General features: G+C 41.8%; 1 protein-coding gene across 2 annotated transcripts in view; it reads right to left on the bottom strand.

The window, feature by feature from the left end:
* Positions 1–14,814, bottom strand: part of csnk1da (casein kinase 1, delta a) — a 172,812-nt gene that overhangs the window by 99,303 nt on the left and 58,695 nt on the right. For both annotated transcript variants that reach the window (XM_084329512.1, XM_084329511.1), the window contains exon 2: positions 6,406–6,516. In XM_084329512.1, the coding sequence (XP_084185638.1) occupies positions 6,406–6,516 (111 nt within the window). The remainder of the gene's footprint in view (positions 1–6,405; positions 6,517–14,814) is intronic.

The raw sequence follows: 14,814 nt of genomic DNA, 5'->3' as shown, positions 1-14,814 counted from the left end.
TCGCCTGAATAAAGTTGATTCTTGGTTTAACACCGCACTTGGGTTCATCCTGTGCTTCCATCCTGTGCTACTCAAGAAAAGAAAAGAAACCAGAACTTAAATACATACATGACCAATCAATCAACAACAGACTGTGACAATTCAAATAAAATAATGGTTTCATTAGGCAATTTTCCAAATAGCAGGAGTGCATTACGTTGTGAAATACCTGTTTTTGGGACTTCACAGTCAGACTCAACAGTTATTCTCTTATGTGTTAAAACAATGAACAAATACAGCACTGTACCTCATTCATCTGTAAATTCTAAAGTTTGCAAAGAATTTAGAAAAATATGTTAATATGTAAATATGTAATATGTAAATATATGTAAATATGTTAATATGATACCCATTTGGGGGTCATCGCTGTCATACTCTGTTTCTCTTCTCTTATTCTTTTGGGTTGAAGTTGTACCTATAGACGCAATGTCCATCAAACTCCTCACTTTCTCACCATATTATTATTATTATTATTTGGTAGTCTGTAGTACTGTCTATGGACACGGATGTCATGGCCAAGAAAATTTGCCAGTATGTCTATTTCATTATCTTTCAGGTTGAGAACAGTTGACAGTGTGGATATGTGCTTTCTCAGCTTTGTTGACGACAGGGTTTCAGGATGCTTCGCCCCACATTCCTTTGCAATCCGTCTGATTGCATCAGATCCCCTTAAATGATTCTCTGTCTCAGGTCTGGAGAAGAAATAGGGATTTTCATCAGGAACACCAGCGGCACGGCGATGTATAACCAGGGCTTCCATTGATGACATCATGTCCGGTGTTAAGAGGATGGGTACTTTATTGTTTCTTTTCCCCTTATTTCGATGCGTTGGAAATGCTTACAGAGCTTTTGCTCTAACTCTGAAAGTCCTCCTGCCAGATCTGAATGTACACTAGACGTATCTCTAGGCCTGCCACGATAACACATTTTGCTGGGCGATTAATTGCCCCCGAAAATATCGCGATAAGCGATATTATTGCAACCGGTTAGAGAATTTTTTTTGAGAAATTTATTTCCCAAAACTTTTATTTTGAAGCCCACCGCTCCGTCTTTTCCGGTTTTAGACTTTTATTTTGAAGCCCACCGACCGGACCGGAAGTATTGTTGTGATTATCCTAAGCAGAACATATGAGCCGACAACTTGTCTCGTCCGGTTGTTTTTGAGCTAATAACAAATGTTGAGATTGTTGGTGAACAACTAACTTTAGGTAGTTTTAACGTTAGCTACTAACGTTAGATGCAGCTACTACAGGCAATCAACGATGAGGAGGAAGCGTCAAAGCAGTATATAATAGAATAGCTGTGGTGCGTAAGCACTGCAGCACGACTCGAAACTACCGGTGTTATAATAAATTAATTCATGTTTAACTTGTCCCCGTGTCCAGTCCTTTGACTAGCCCCACCCGTTCATTGTAAACAATGATGCATGTAATTGTATTAACGTTATTCTGTGTTGTACTTGTAGCTATGCTATACGTTGTATTTCGTGTTAGGTATTTAGCTAATGTTGTTAGCATGGAATGAGAATCAAAGCTCTATCTTTCATCTTTATTTAGCAGTCCAGTTTCTCCGGGCAGTAGCGAGTAACTACTTGGGTCTAAAAATAGCTAACGTTACACTACAAATAATGCTACTTGGTTAAAAGGAGCAACACTATTGAGAAATGTAGTTAAGCTGTGGCGTTGCCCCACGGAGCTCCCGTGCTGTACTCTAGTAACGTCAGCGGCCCGCCTCCCAACACGGACAGTGACTGACAAGCGGCACTGGTTCCGCCTCATTAAAACAAACGCGCAAATAGCAATTAATCGCGCCCGTCAAAATCATTGCATTCATTTGAATTATCGCAGCAATTAATCGATTTATTGCTTATCGCGGCAGGCCTACGTATCTCTAAGGGTGAATGCACTCCGATGCATTTTGGACACCTCACCCTCTCTTCTGCGATTGAACAGAATTATTTGACAAATTGGCCAACTTTGCCCAGTTATTTTTATTTGGATCTTTGTCAAGGTGCAGTTTGTACTCTTCACTGCATTTGTCAAGGTACATGTGCATATTCTTAACGTCTTCCGTAAAAGGAATGAGCTGAGGAGCATTCCATTGTGCCTCTTTAAGTGTCTGTAGGGCACGTGACGAAACACACACATTCCACTTCTTCTCATAAAGACTACGACTCCTTTCCAGGTTCCGGAGAAACGCCTCATTGTCCGATACTGCCATCTTGGCTTCACACTCCAGAATGTCTGCCATCTTCTTGAGACTATGACCAAGCTTTAGAGCTAAGGATGGAGTTTTGTAGGTGTTTTTGTCTTGATCAAAGCCAGCAACATCATTTACTGCTTCAACCACTAAGTTAAAGTTGGAAGGTACAAATAAGTCCTCAACTCGTCTCAGTCGGCCATTTTTGCGTTCTTGCCAAATCAATCTTTCGATTTGTCGCATTTTTTGTCTAATATAATCATGTTTGGTCTTGTCATGTGATGTCCATGCTTTGCGTACAAATGTTCCCCTAGTCTCAAGATACTTTTCTCCTGTCTGATGATGTCTGTGATTTCATCTTGATGCATAGCATTTACCAGCGCCCAAAGCGTTCTGCTTACACCATCAGGGACGGGCTGTGCAAAGGCACAGATAGATTGTATTAGACTTCTTCCTGGTTGGGTTGAGCTGCATTTTTGTGAAAGTTTGCACCTTGACATGTGCCTCCATAATTATTTTCTTTTAAGCAAAGCCTCACAATTGATACAGTGCATGTAATCACTTGCTTTGCCTGGTTTCCCAGCTTGCTGACTTGGGATTAGTGTTCCACTACCCGTTTTTAGGACTTAATTATTATGGGCTCGGTTTCCTTTGTTTCTTATCAAGTCAAAATGCAATTTTCGTTCCTTTGAGTTCAAAGGAAAAGAGATAGCTTTTACTACAGATATTTCATCAGTGTGCTTGCGGATTAAGTGCCTTGCCATTTTATGGCATTGCATGGCACAGTACAGGCAATAATGTTTTTTACTGTAAACTCTGGCACGATCCTTTTTTTGCAGCTTCATTACTGACACTTCCCAGGTTTGTGTCAGCGTTTTCACTTTCTTCTCTACTATCCGAAGAACTTGTCTTTCTTCTGTAAGTCCTCTGTGACTTCTTCTGGTTTTTACTTTTCGTTAATGTAACCTGGCTTTTAAGATGTGGGGGAAGTGTTTCCTCTTCCCCCCACAGAGATTCCTCGGAACTGCTTCTATGTAGGGACCATGATTGGTCATGTATGTATCTAAGTTCTAGTTTCCTGTTTTTTATTTAATTTTTTTTGCAAATTAAGAGGGAAAGATAGTTATTGAGTCTCATTCTCCAATGGACTTAAGACAAAAAATGTGCTCTTAGGGCCATTTAACACATCTTAGATTCCCCAACTGTGTTAAATATCTGTTTTATTGATTTATTATACATTTGAAAGAATGCAGGTTATAGCTATATAAAATTACAAATGTCTGTCCCAATGGGATATATTGCATGTTTAACACGGTTGGGGAGGGATTCCCCAACGGTGTTAGATATCTGTTTTATTGATTTATTATACATTTGAAAGAATGCAGGTTATAGCTATATAAAATTACAAATGTCTGTCCCAATGGGATATATTGCATGTTTAACACGGTTGGGGAATCCCAAAATCGAATGTCTTAAATGGCCCTAAGAGCACATTTTCTGTCTTAAGTCCGTTGGAGAATGAGACCCATTGTCTGTTTTGCACATCTAGTCGCCTTGAATAAAGTTGATTCTTGGTTTAACACCACACTTGGGTCCATCCTGTGCTGCTCAATAAAAGTAAAGAAACCAGAGCTTAAATACATACAACAGTACCCTGTTTTTGTGTCCCAAAGTTAAAAAACCATTTGTCACAGGACATATATTTAAAATAAAATGCAACAGCTGTTTGAAAAAAGCTTTGACAATATGAACTCAATTTGTGCCTCCTTTTTTGTACAAGAGGTATAGGTGTACCATTTTTTTTAATTGATTGTATGGTATAAAGGTCACCATTGTGCTGAGAGAACATCTTTAATGTTTAATGTTGAAAAGGCAAGCAAGTATTGCTTTTTTTGGTTCTGTGAAGTGCCTAACAGTGATGTTGATAGTATGCCAATGAAGCCAATGAACATACTGTCTATCTGTATGTCATGTATGTCATGATTTGATTTGATTTTTATTTAGTACATACAATTTATACAATAGTATAAAAACAAGGGGTACAAGGATAACATGTGAAAGTCTGTCGACTTGTTTCCAACATGGTCCCAAGAAGAATACAATAAATCACAAAGAAAGAGTTAAGAAGATAAAATAGACAACACAATTTTCTGAAAGAGCCTCATTAGAGCATGTCATGTTCCTGTTCTTCAAGAGTGGTGGCCAAGCACCATCTGCAACCTACTGTATTGTTGCAGATGTCGCTTCACACCCCTCTTGAAGACAGCAATAGTGGGGGAGTTTTGGATGGCCCTGGGCAGAGAGTTCCACAGCCGGCAGGCTGTAGACAGAAAGCCATTCTGTGAATAGGAACCCTTTCTAGGCTCATAAACTGAGAGCTGTCCAGACCGTCGTGGACCTGGCCACGCAGGACAATGCGAGAGCATAAATATCTGGGGGCAGATCCATTTAACATTTTATACATATGTCCCAGTTTCAGAAAGGAGACCCTCTGCTCCACAGGGAGCCATCCCACCTCATTGAAGTGACATGGCTCATATATGTTATGATGAATTGAAAATGGGGGACCCTGATGTAAACAAGACGAAAGTCTTTCTCTGGTCTGCATCCCCTTAACAATTGTATGTATTGAGCTGTACTGTACTGTACCCATTCTGCAATCTGTTAATAAAGTTTTCAATCAATCAATCAATCAATACACTGAAATCCTCCCCTCATGGGGACCGGTCCCCATGGGGGGAGTGATTTCAGTTATTATTTTTTGAGAGTTGGGAAAATGTCAAGTGGTTTTTGTGTTAACAAAAAATTCAAATGATTTTAGCAGTTAAAATCATGTCTCTAGACCCTTTAGAAAGGCTGGATCCCATCAGGCTGTATACAGTCATGTGGTCCCCATGATGTAGTATAAACCCGTAGATATCAGATTTTTTTTTTTTTTTTTTTGAGAGTTTTGAAAATGTCAAGTGGTTTTTGTGTTAACAAAAAAATATAATGATTTTAGCAGTTAAAATCATGTCTCTAGACCCTTTAGAAAGGCTGGATCCCATCAGGCTGTATACAGTCATTGGTCCCCCCGATGTAGCATAAACCCGTATGTGTGTGTGTCAGGGTTTCCGTTAGAATTTTTTTTTGCAGGTCTGAGTGTGTCTGAGTGTGTCTGAGATTTCAATCTACCGGACAAATGGGATAAATTCCGGTCAGAGTTTATTGAGCTTAAAAACAATTGATAGGCCTATATAAAGAATGACATCATCAAGGCATTTATAATATTTTAACTTAAAACTAGACTACTTTTGCGTATATACAGTCATTAATATATTCCAAATAAAATAAGTCCCTCGAGACTGCATGCTGCTGCCGACTTGAGGTGTCGGTGGGCAGTCTGCCCGACCTTAATAAACAGCAGTCTGTTATAATCACATTTTTATGAGCTAACGAATTCCGTTATATTGGACATTTGTATTAATTATATCAAGCGAAGAACTGAGAAATTTATCGTGGGTTTGCGCCGTGATGTATATCTCCACCTCCCAACGACTTGGTGCTGCTGCTCATAATGTCCGGTGAAAATAATTCCCTCTAAGCACAATTTGATTATTTGAATTGTATTAAAATAGGCTAAAATTAAATAGCCTATGCGATGAACGAAACAATCATTACATTTGTCGTTGCTTCACCAAGCAGCCGGTCAATGACATCCTGTGTCAGCGAGCTGGCAGCTGATATATTTACGTGAAGCATGGAGCAGGAGCAGACAGAGCAGAGCAGCGGTGTCAGCAGCGCCCCCACCCAACAGCTGAATTGCCAATGGCTGAATTGGAGTACTGCACCCTGCCAAGCCATGCTTCACGTAAATATATCAGCTGCCAGCTCGCTGACACAGGATGTCATTGACCGGCTGCTTGGTGAAGCAACGACAAATGTAATGATTGTTTCGTTCATCGCATAGGCTATTTAATTTTAGCCTATTTTAATACAATTCAAATAATCTAATTGTGTTTAGAGGGAATTCTTTTCACCGGACATTATGACCGGAGAGATTAGATATGTCGGACTTCACCAGATTTTGCCGGTCAAATACCGGTAATTACCGGCTAACGGAAACGCTGGTGTGTGTGTGTGTGTGTGTGTGTGTGTGTGTGTGTGTGTGTGTGTGTGCACATGTACCTCCTCCCTGCATCATCTTGTAGATCTTGCTCTCGATGTGGAGCTGGGGATGCTTGGTCTTCACACATTCCAACTTGATAGCCACCTCCTCACTGACCGAAATATCAGTGCCTAGATAGAGAGAGAGAGAGAGAGATGGAGGAGAGAAAGAGACAAGTGGAGGAAGAGAAACAAAAGGTGGAGGAAGAGACACAGGTGGAGGAGAGAGAGACACAGGTGAAGGAGATAGAGAGAGAGCGAGAGAGCGAGAGAGCGAGAGAGAGAGAGAGAGAGAGAGAGAGAGAGAGAGAGAGAGAGAGAGAGAGGTTAGCTAGTGTATCAGCCAGTATAACACACACAGGCCATTTTATTTATAGCTTCATTATGACAAGTCCCACATTAACAGGCCTTGGGACACATTGCCCACCGGCTAGGGGGTGGAACGGTACGCATTCGAACCGTAAACCGCTCGGCACAACCTCCACGGTTCGGGGCGTGTGGGTCATTCTCATGAAATCAATGATTTACCATGGCCATGATCTTTTCTAAATAAAGGTTAGCATTTATTCAAGTAAACAAAACATAATATTAACCCATTCTCTGCCGGAGCTTATTCTCATCCTTGTAGCCTCTCTGCCAGTACTGTAAGTCTATGGAGATGTTCACCTTCTTTGCAGGGCTATAACTTTTTAAATTGTATTGCTAAATTGACATTACTATGGCCCATTCAACATCAATTATCTATCGTTCAGGATGTAGGAACGTTTTACTTTTTAATTCACACATTCATACTAAAATACCGTCCAGAGTATAAATATGTTTTATCGTTTTCTGCTGTATTTCATAGAACGTGATATATAGCCATAAATGCATATTAGATGATCAAATGCAGTTTGATACCGATCAACGTTATATTAAAAATGTCACATGTACATGATCCTAAACGTCATGACTGGTCATCTGCTGGTGACCGGAGGGGGGGGGGGTCGTTTATAATGCAATGACCGACGTTAAATGATTCATGTAGTATGGGTGATAATTAGGCTTGGGCGGTATGACTTTTTTCATACCGTTATATACCTTGATTGCCTAATACCGCGGTGCACGGTATATGACGGTATGACTTTCATTCATCAGCGGGGGGGGGGGGGCAACTCAACCCGAGTTACCAAGTAAACAAATCATCGTCAGCTCTCAGAATGGTAGTCCTGCACCGGTAGAAGCCTGCACCGTTTTAGCGTTAGCATCTAGCCATGGCAGACTATTTGATTCCTTAAGGGCTAGAAATTGCCTGGGTTTTGGTATGCTCCCGAAATGCTCCCGTTGTTTGGCTACTTCTATGTGCAGTGAAAACTACTCGAATGCTTTATAACCTAGTCATTGATTTAGTTCAGGGTAATCTAAGATTAGCCGCAGAGCTAACGCTAGTTAACGTGAGCTAACGCTAGTTATTCAAGCTCAGTAGCTCACAGAGAGAGATAAACAGCTGACAGCGGATAGTACAGGACGGTACAAATACAATAAAAAGGCGGGTGGGGGCTGTTGTGTAAACCTTGTACTCTTTAGTTCACATAATAAGAGACGGATTATTTGCTTGCTCCACCAGTGCACCACTCGACAACAACACACACCAACTCTCGTCACAACGCTTTACGGTATTTTCACAGCACTGTCGCAACATTACCGTAAAACGTGAACACCGTTGTGACCCACTCGCTCCACTAGAGCGGTCTCGCCCTCTGCTGGCGCATGTGTGCACTACACTCAGTGTGTGCACTACACTCAAAACTCTGTTTCACTGTTATAGAAACTGAAGCGCATCTGTGATTTTGACGGTGACGGACGGTATTGAATCAATACCGTCGGTATCTCTAAATAGTAATACCCCGGTATACCTTAATACCGTCATACCGCCCAAGCCTAGGTGATATATAGATCAGAGCAGTTTGTATGGTTAATAATAATCAAAAACGCTGAAACTCACTGCAGCTTCATCGTAGCGATGGGGGATGATACTGGAGCAAAAAGATCGCTATTATGGGATGTTGATCTAGGTGATCCAGTTCCGGTTTGTATAATACTAATATACGTCCAATCATGTTGTTTATTGAGTTATGGCAACGGATCGATATGCACGGTGTCTGTATAGAGTCCTGCGAGCGATAGCGAGTGGCCGGACGGAATAGCGGACGGACTAAGCACTTACGGTGACTTCCGGTTTTGGCAACTCGCCGATCGGTCACCAGGTGGCGGTATTGAAGCGTTGGAGAGTTGAGCGGAGATCTACAGCACCAGTCAAGACTCCGTGGGTGAAATGTGAATACCATGACAGAAATTTTAAATATTGATCTCAAAGACGCTGTAAAACGTTATTGGCAGATTACGCATGGCGAGGAATGACGTGGTAACACGTCATTGACGAGAAAAGGGTTAAAGATTAAAATGTGCTCTTTGTACAATGAGTTGTTTACTCATAACAATTAATTCTTTTAATATTTTAGTAAATTGTGCTTAAATTGTCATTACCGCAATGTGTCGACATTAATTTCTATGGACCTTTGACTTTAATAAACTCAAAATGTTTCTCTAAAACTTTAATATTGTTCATTTATTTGTGTCATCAAGGAAATTATGAATTATACAATTAAATGTACAAATTAATGATTTTTTTGTGGAAAACAATGTCCATGGATGCAGTTCTCATTCTTCGCAACAGTTTTCACCGTCCTGTTAACAGTTTCGGGGCCAACCACGGATAAATCCGTGTTTCGAATCCAACGGTTGAGGACCAACCACGGACATGTCCGTGGCAAGGTTGTTTTGGCTTTTATTCCAATGTAATAACCTACTCGATGTCACCGAGCTGCACTGCAGATCTACCCTCCTCTTCGAATTCTGAAAAGTGCATTACCGGCCAGATCCTCTTAGGGGCGCTGTCTCGATAATGCAGTGTGCCCTGTGGCAGAACGGTGCACTCCTTTTTTTTTTTTTTTTTTTTTTTACTTTCAATGGAGTTTCCAGTTAGCTGGATTCTGGATGTGCAGCCTAGTAGCTTGGAACACCTTTTGCGACACCGAATTCACTATGCAGTAGGCCTGGGCGGTATCATTTTTTTCACACCGTTATACCTTGATGACCTAATACCCCGGTGTACGGTATATGACGGTATGACTTTCATTTTCATCAGCGGGGGGGGGGGGGGGGGCAAACTGTGTTACCAAGTAAACAAATCGCGGAGATGGCCAGTTAGCCCGCAGCATCCGAGTGCTACTATCATTAGCTCTCAGAATGGTAGCCACTAGCCAGAAGCCCGCAGCATCCTAGTAATACTAACGTTAACTCTCAGAATGGTAGCCAGGAGCCCCACAGCACCCTAGTACTAGTAACGTTAGTATTGTGTATTCAAAAACGCACCGGACTGCGACGTAACGTTTTACAGTTTATTTGCTTGCTCCACCAGTCCACAACAACACACACTCTCGTTACCACAACGCTTTACGGTATTTTCACAGCACTGTCGCAACATTACCGTAAAGCGTGACCACCGTTGTGATACACATACACAACAGTTAGCGCTCAGAACAGCCAGTTAGCCCGCAGCAACGGTAAGCCTGTCTCGAGTCGACTCATTTAATTTCCAGTGAAGCGGGGTTTCCCCTCCTCCTCCTGTGTGTAGACAACCAGCTCTGCGGCTCGCTCCACTAGTGAGGACTGGTCTCGCCCTCTGCTGGCGCGTGTGCAGGGCTGTACGCTAAGCTTTTTCACTAGGGGCACACTTGCCCCTAAATGAGAAATTTAGGGGCAAAGAATATTTTTTAGGGGCAAATTTTTAAATACCTATTTTACCATTATAGTAGGGCTGGGCGATATGGCCTCTAAATGATATTGCGATATTTTTTGGCCATATCACGATACACAATATATATCGCAATATTTTGACATTTCCTAAAGCACTTAAAAATGCTTGAATTAACCCTTTGATGCATACAGTCACGCCAATATGATGATTATAATAAGTCCCTGCAACATATGTTTGCATTATTAAACCATGAAGATGCTTTAAAAAATTATTTAATGAAAATGTACTAAGAGTAGTCTACTGACACACTAATAAAAAAAATTATTTACATCTAAGACTATTTATATAAAAACTCTTGGGTGCCCTTTTTTTGCACAGTACTGTGTTTTCTATCCACTTTAGCCAAACACACACACACACATATATATATATATATATATATATATATATATATATACTACTGTGAGAAAATAATAATTACACACAAAGGGATAATGGCTTATAGCAGACTTAATGATTTTAGAATATTTCAGATAATGAAATTAAATGTTTATCATCAACTATCCAGTTAGTATTTATACTGTCTGTAACGTTTGGCTACTTTAAATCATTGAATGTAGAGAGAGAGCGAGAGAGAGAGAGGGGGCGAGAACGCACAAGAGAGCCAGCCCCCCCCCCCCCCCCCCCCCCCGGGTTTTCTAGGTTCGCGTTTTGATCGTCTAAGCTGCCGTAGGTGATGACGTCACACTCGAATGTAAACAGGAAGAGTCTAACACGGAGATGGAAAGTCACAGTGGATGATATACAGAAACGAATAACTAATAAATATGAAGTTATGTTTAAACTTCTGTTGTCAAGCGTTGTCACTTGTCAATATAACCCACCCCCTTTCCTCACTTGTCCACCGTCCCTGCTTCACTCGGGACCACCAGCTAACGTTAGCCTATAGCTCCGCCGTCCCTGCTTCACTCGGGACCACCAGCTAACGTTAGCCCATTGCTCGTGTCAATTAAATTGCATGTTATTAAATGTCCGCGCTGGTCTGTCTAATGAAATTACAACCGCAACATTATGTCGCCTGTACAGCCCTGGTTGTAGGCTAATGTTAGTGTAGTGAAATGCGAATGAAGGGGTGAAATCACTATTCGCAAGCTTGCGAGTAGATATAATTTTTCATTCGCACCGGCCAAATTAGGGGGCAATTTGCGACGATCTCGTCGCAGCGTACAGGCCTGGTGTGTGCAGTGCACTACAACCAACCACTGTTAAAACTCCGTTTCACTGTAATATAAACTGAAACGGATCTGTGATTTTGACGGTATTGGTTTTCAATACCATCGGGATTTCTAAATACCCTGGTATACCGTAATACCGTCATACCGCCCAAGCCTACTATGCAGTAAAGGAATATATCATCAGCCAATGGACATATGGATCTACCAGATGGCGATCGATAACTGGGAAATGCTTTGGGGGATCCAACCGGCCCACGGTAAGATCTTTTTCACGTAAATTACATGCTGATCAGGGCTTGTTATGATAGCCATCCACCCGATCAGCGAATGAGGCTAATGAGGCTAACGCGGTTATTGGTAATCAATCAGAAACGACGCCCCCCCCCCCCCCCTTTTATGCATTCATGGTAGACCATCATACCGATCATATGCAGTTTGAGTTTTAACTGTAGCTTCTGTATATCCGAAATGCCATTGGATTTAACGTTAGTAGCTATTAGCTAGGGGTGGACGGTATAAACGGTATACGGTATAAACGGTATAAATTTGCTCTACGGTATGGATTTTGACTATACCTTGTAACCGGTAGAGCAGCTCTAAAATAGCAATGTCGTCATGTAACCACAGCGCGACTATTTCACTCGTATTTGCCCCTAAAAATAGATAGAATTAGTCATAGATAATAGATATGTGCAAACTGGAAAAAGTTATTTAGGAGGCTTCGCGCAGTGGGCGTGTCAACACGCAATTGTCATTTCATAATAAACACATATCACCACGGCGCACAGCAAGTTTCAATTTCAGTTCCTGGCATTTTTAACCAGTGGAGAAAGGTAAGAGATTTCTTATATGAATTATTCTACGTTAATAAAACATACCTGGTGATCAACTACAGTTTGCTGTGAACATTATGATATGTGTAGTGTTCTGACGGCTGGGCAGCGGGAGCTGGATGCTGGATTTTGCGAGAAGCATGCAGCTGCAGAGCCGCAGAGCGGGGCCGCTGTGCCTGCACAGTGCAATACTCCAATTCAGCCATTGGCAATTCAGCCGTTGGGTGGGGGGCGCTGTTGAGCGGGCCTGTGACCGGACCTGAAAGCGCCCCTGCTCTGCGGCTCTGCAGTTGCATACTATTGGGATTCGTTGGGAGCAGCACGGAGTCTCGACTCGGGACTTATTTTATTTGGAATATAATGACTGTATACGCAAAAGTAGCCTAGTTTTAAGTTAAAATATTATAAATATTTTATTAAATATATCTATAAATCTATAAACTTTGTTGTTTTTAAATGTGTTCTATAAATAAAGTGGGTTGGATTAATTAATTAAGTAGCCCCTTTCGTGACTGAGCCAACAAGGTTTCACTCGGCTGTGTGATTTAATTCAAGGTGGATCGCTGTTGTCGTTTGAACAACTTCAGATTTCATGGGAACTACCAATCCCCCAAATCAAGAATGTTTAAGATGAATGAAGTAAGATTTTGATTATTTGAAATATGGCCTGTGTAGACTAAACTATGCACAGAATTATGTCAGTCTACAAGGTCCGGATTCTACATGGTCCGGCAATGTAGACCTTGTAGAATGAAGTAAGCTTCATCACTGGAAGTGAGGCAGGACAGTAGCCTTACAGTGCCTTACAGTGTATTGCAAGGTCTGACATTGACCAAACTTGATATGCATGACCTTGGTGGGCTCTAGGTCAACTCCTGAAAAGGGGGTCAATGTCAGACCTTGCAATCAAAAGTTAGGGAGCGCACTGAAATTATGGCAAGGGTTATTAGCCCCCTAACTTTTGATTGCAAAGTCTGACATTGACCCCCTTTTCAGGAGTTGACCTAGAGCCCACCAAGGTCATGCATATCAAGTTTGGTCAATGTCAGACCTTGCAATACACTGTAAGGCACTGTAAGGCTACTGTCCTGCCTCACTTCCAGTGATGAAGCTAAGCTATGCTAACGGAGCGTCTATTCCCAAAGCTAAAATGCACGCACAGAGACAAAAAAAGGTATGTATCTTCTTGTCTAACTCCAGGGAAGATGTTAAATAAGCTCATTTCCCAAAATGTTGGAGTTCCCCTTTAAGCAAATAAAAAACATAAAACAGTTGTCATACCTTAAACCAAAATAAAATTAGAAAACATTAAGTGTGTGACATGGGTTCAGAGACCCTCTTTGAACCTCTTTCCTCCTTTACCCTTCGCCCTCTTGTGGTGTATTTGGTTCTTCCTCTGTGATGTCGTTTTCGTTCCCCTTGTAATCCTCCCACTTTCCCCATCTTTCTCCAAATTTCTCTTCCTGTAACCTCAGCATGCGTGTTATCCTCTCCATATCCTGTATCTCTTCCACTATTCCTACCCATTGTGCTATTGTCGGTGGGTCTTCCTTGTACCACAGTCTCGTTATTGCTTTTCTGGCCGCTATCAACATTATCTTTATTAAATATTTGTCCCCCCCTTGTATTCCCTTGTGTGTCAGGTCTCCTAAGTAAAGCACCAGTCCTGTTTGTGGTAATCCGTATCCTAATATTCTGATCATTGCCTCCCCCATCTCCTCCCAATACCCCTTCAGCTTCTGACATCCCCAGAATATGTGTGTGTGATTTGCCCCCTCCTTCCCACACATCCTCCAGCATGCTCTTTGTGTTGGTGCATATTTTCCCTTCAGTTCTGGGGTTATAAAGAATCTGATTATGTTTTTCCATCCAAACTCTTTCCATATCCTCGATCCTGTTGTTGAATGTTGCACCTCGCATATGTTCCCCCATTGCTTCCCTGTTATTCCTATCTCTAGTTCTCTCTCCCATTTCTCCCTTATATAATCTGTCGTGTGTCCCTTGCTGGTCATTATAGCCCGGTACAGTGCTGATATTACCCTTCCTTTCCCTCCTTCGTATGCCCTTACTATCATCCTAATTATTCCATTCCGTTCTTCTTCCTTGTCCCCTCTTATTTCTTTATTATAGTAATCTCTAGATATCTGAAGTGGTCCCTGTTTTCTAGTCCAAAGTTCTCCTTTAATTTTTGTAGTGTTTGCATTTCCCCCTTCTCTATCATTTTGCATATCGCTGTTGCCCCCTCTCCCACCTCCTGAATCCATGGTCCAGCCTCCCTGGTTTGAATCTCTTGTCATGTGCTATCCATCTCAGAACCCCTGACTCGGGGACCGAAACTAAAGCCCGCCGCCCGCCAGGGGCGGTCTGTTTTTACCTTTGGCGCATGACACTTAGAGGGCTGCCCGCCGTGTGGCGTGTAGACGTGTAGTTCATAACGATACTCTTGTGCGAGTACAGATTATAGCCGCTCGTCTTTTTTTTCTCTGCCGCGAGATCGTTAAAAAACTACAAGTCCCGCATTGCACTCAAGTCAACGGTCCAATCACAGTAGAGTGACGTGACT

Source organism: Notolepis coatsorum (genome assembly GCF_963971535.1).
Source record: "Notolepis coatsorum genome assembly, chromosome: 14".
Taxonomy (NCBI): domain Eukaryota; kingdom Metazoa; phylum Chordata; class Actinopteri; order Aulopiformes; family Paralepididae; genus Notolepis; species Notolepis coatsorum.
This window is presented reverse-complemented; position numbering and strand designations above follow the sequence as displayed.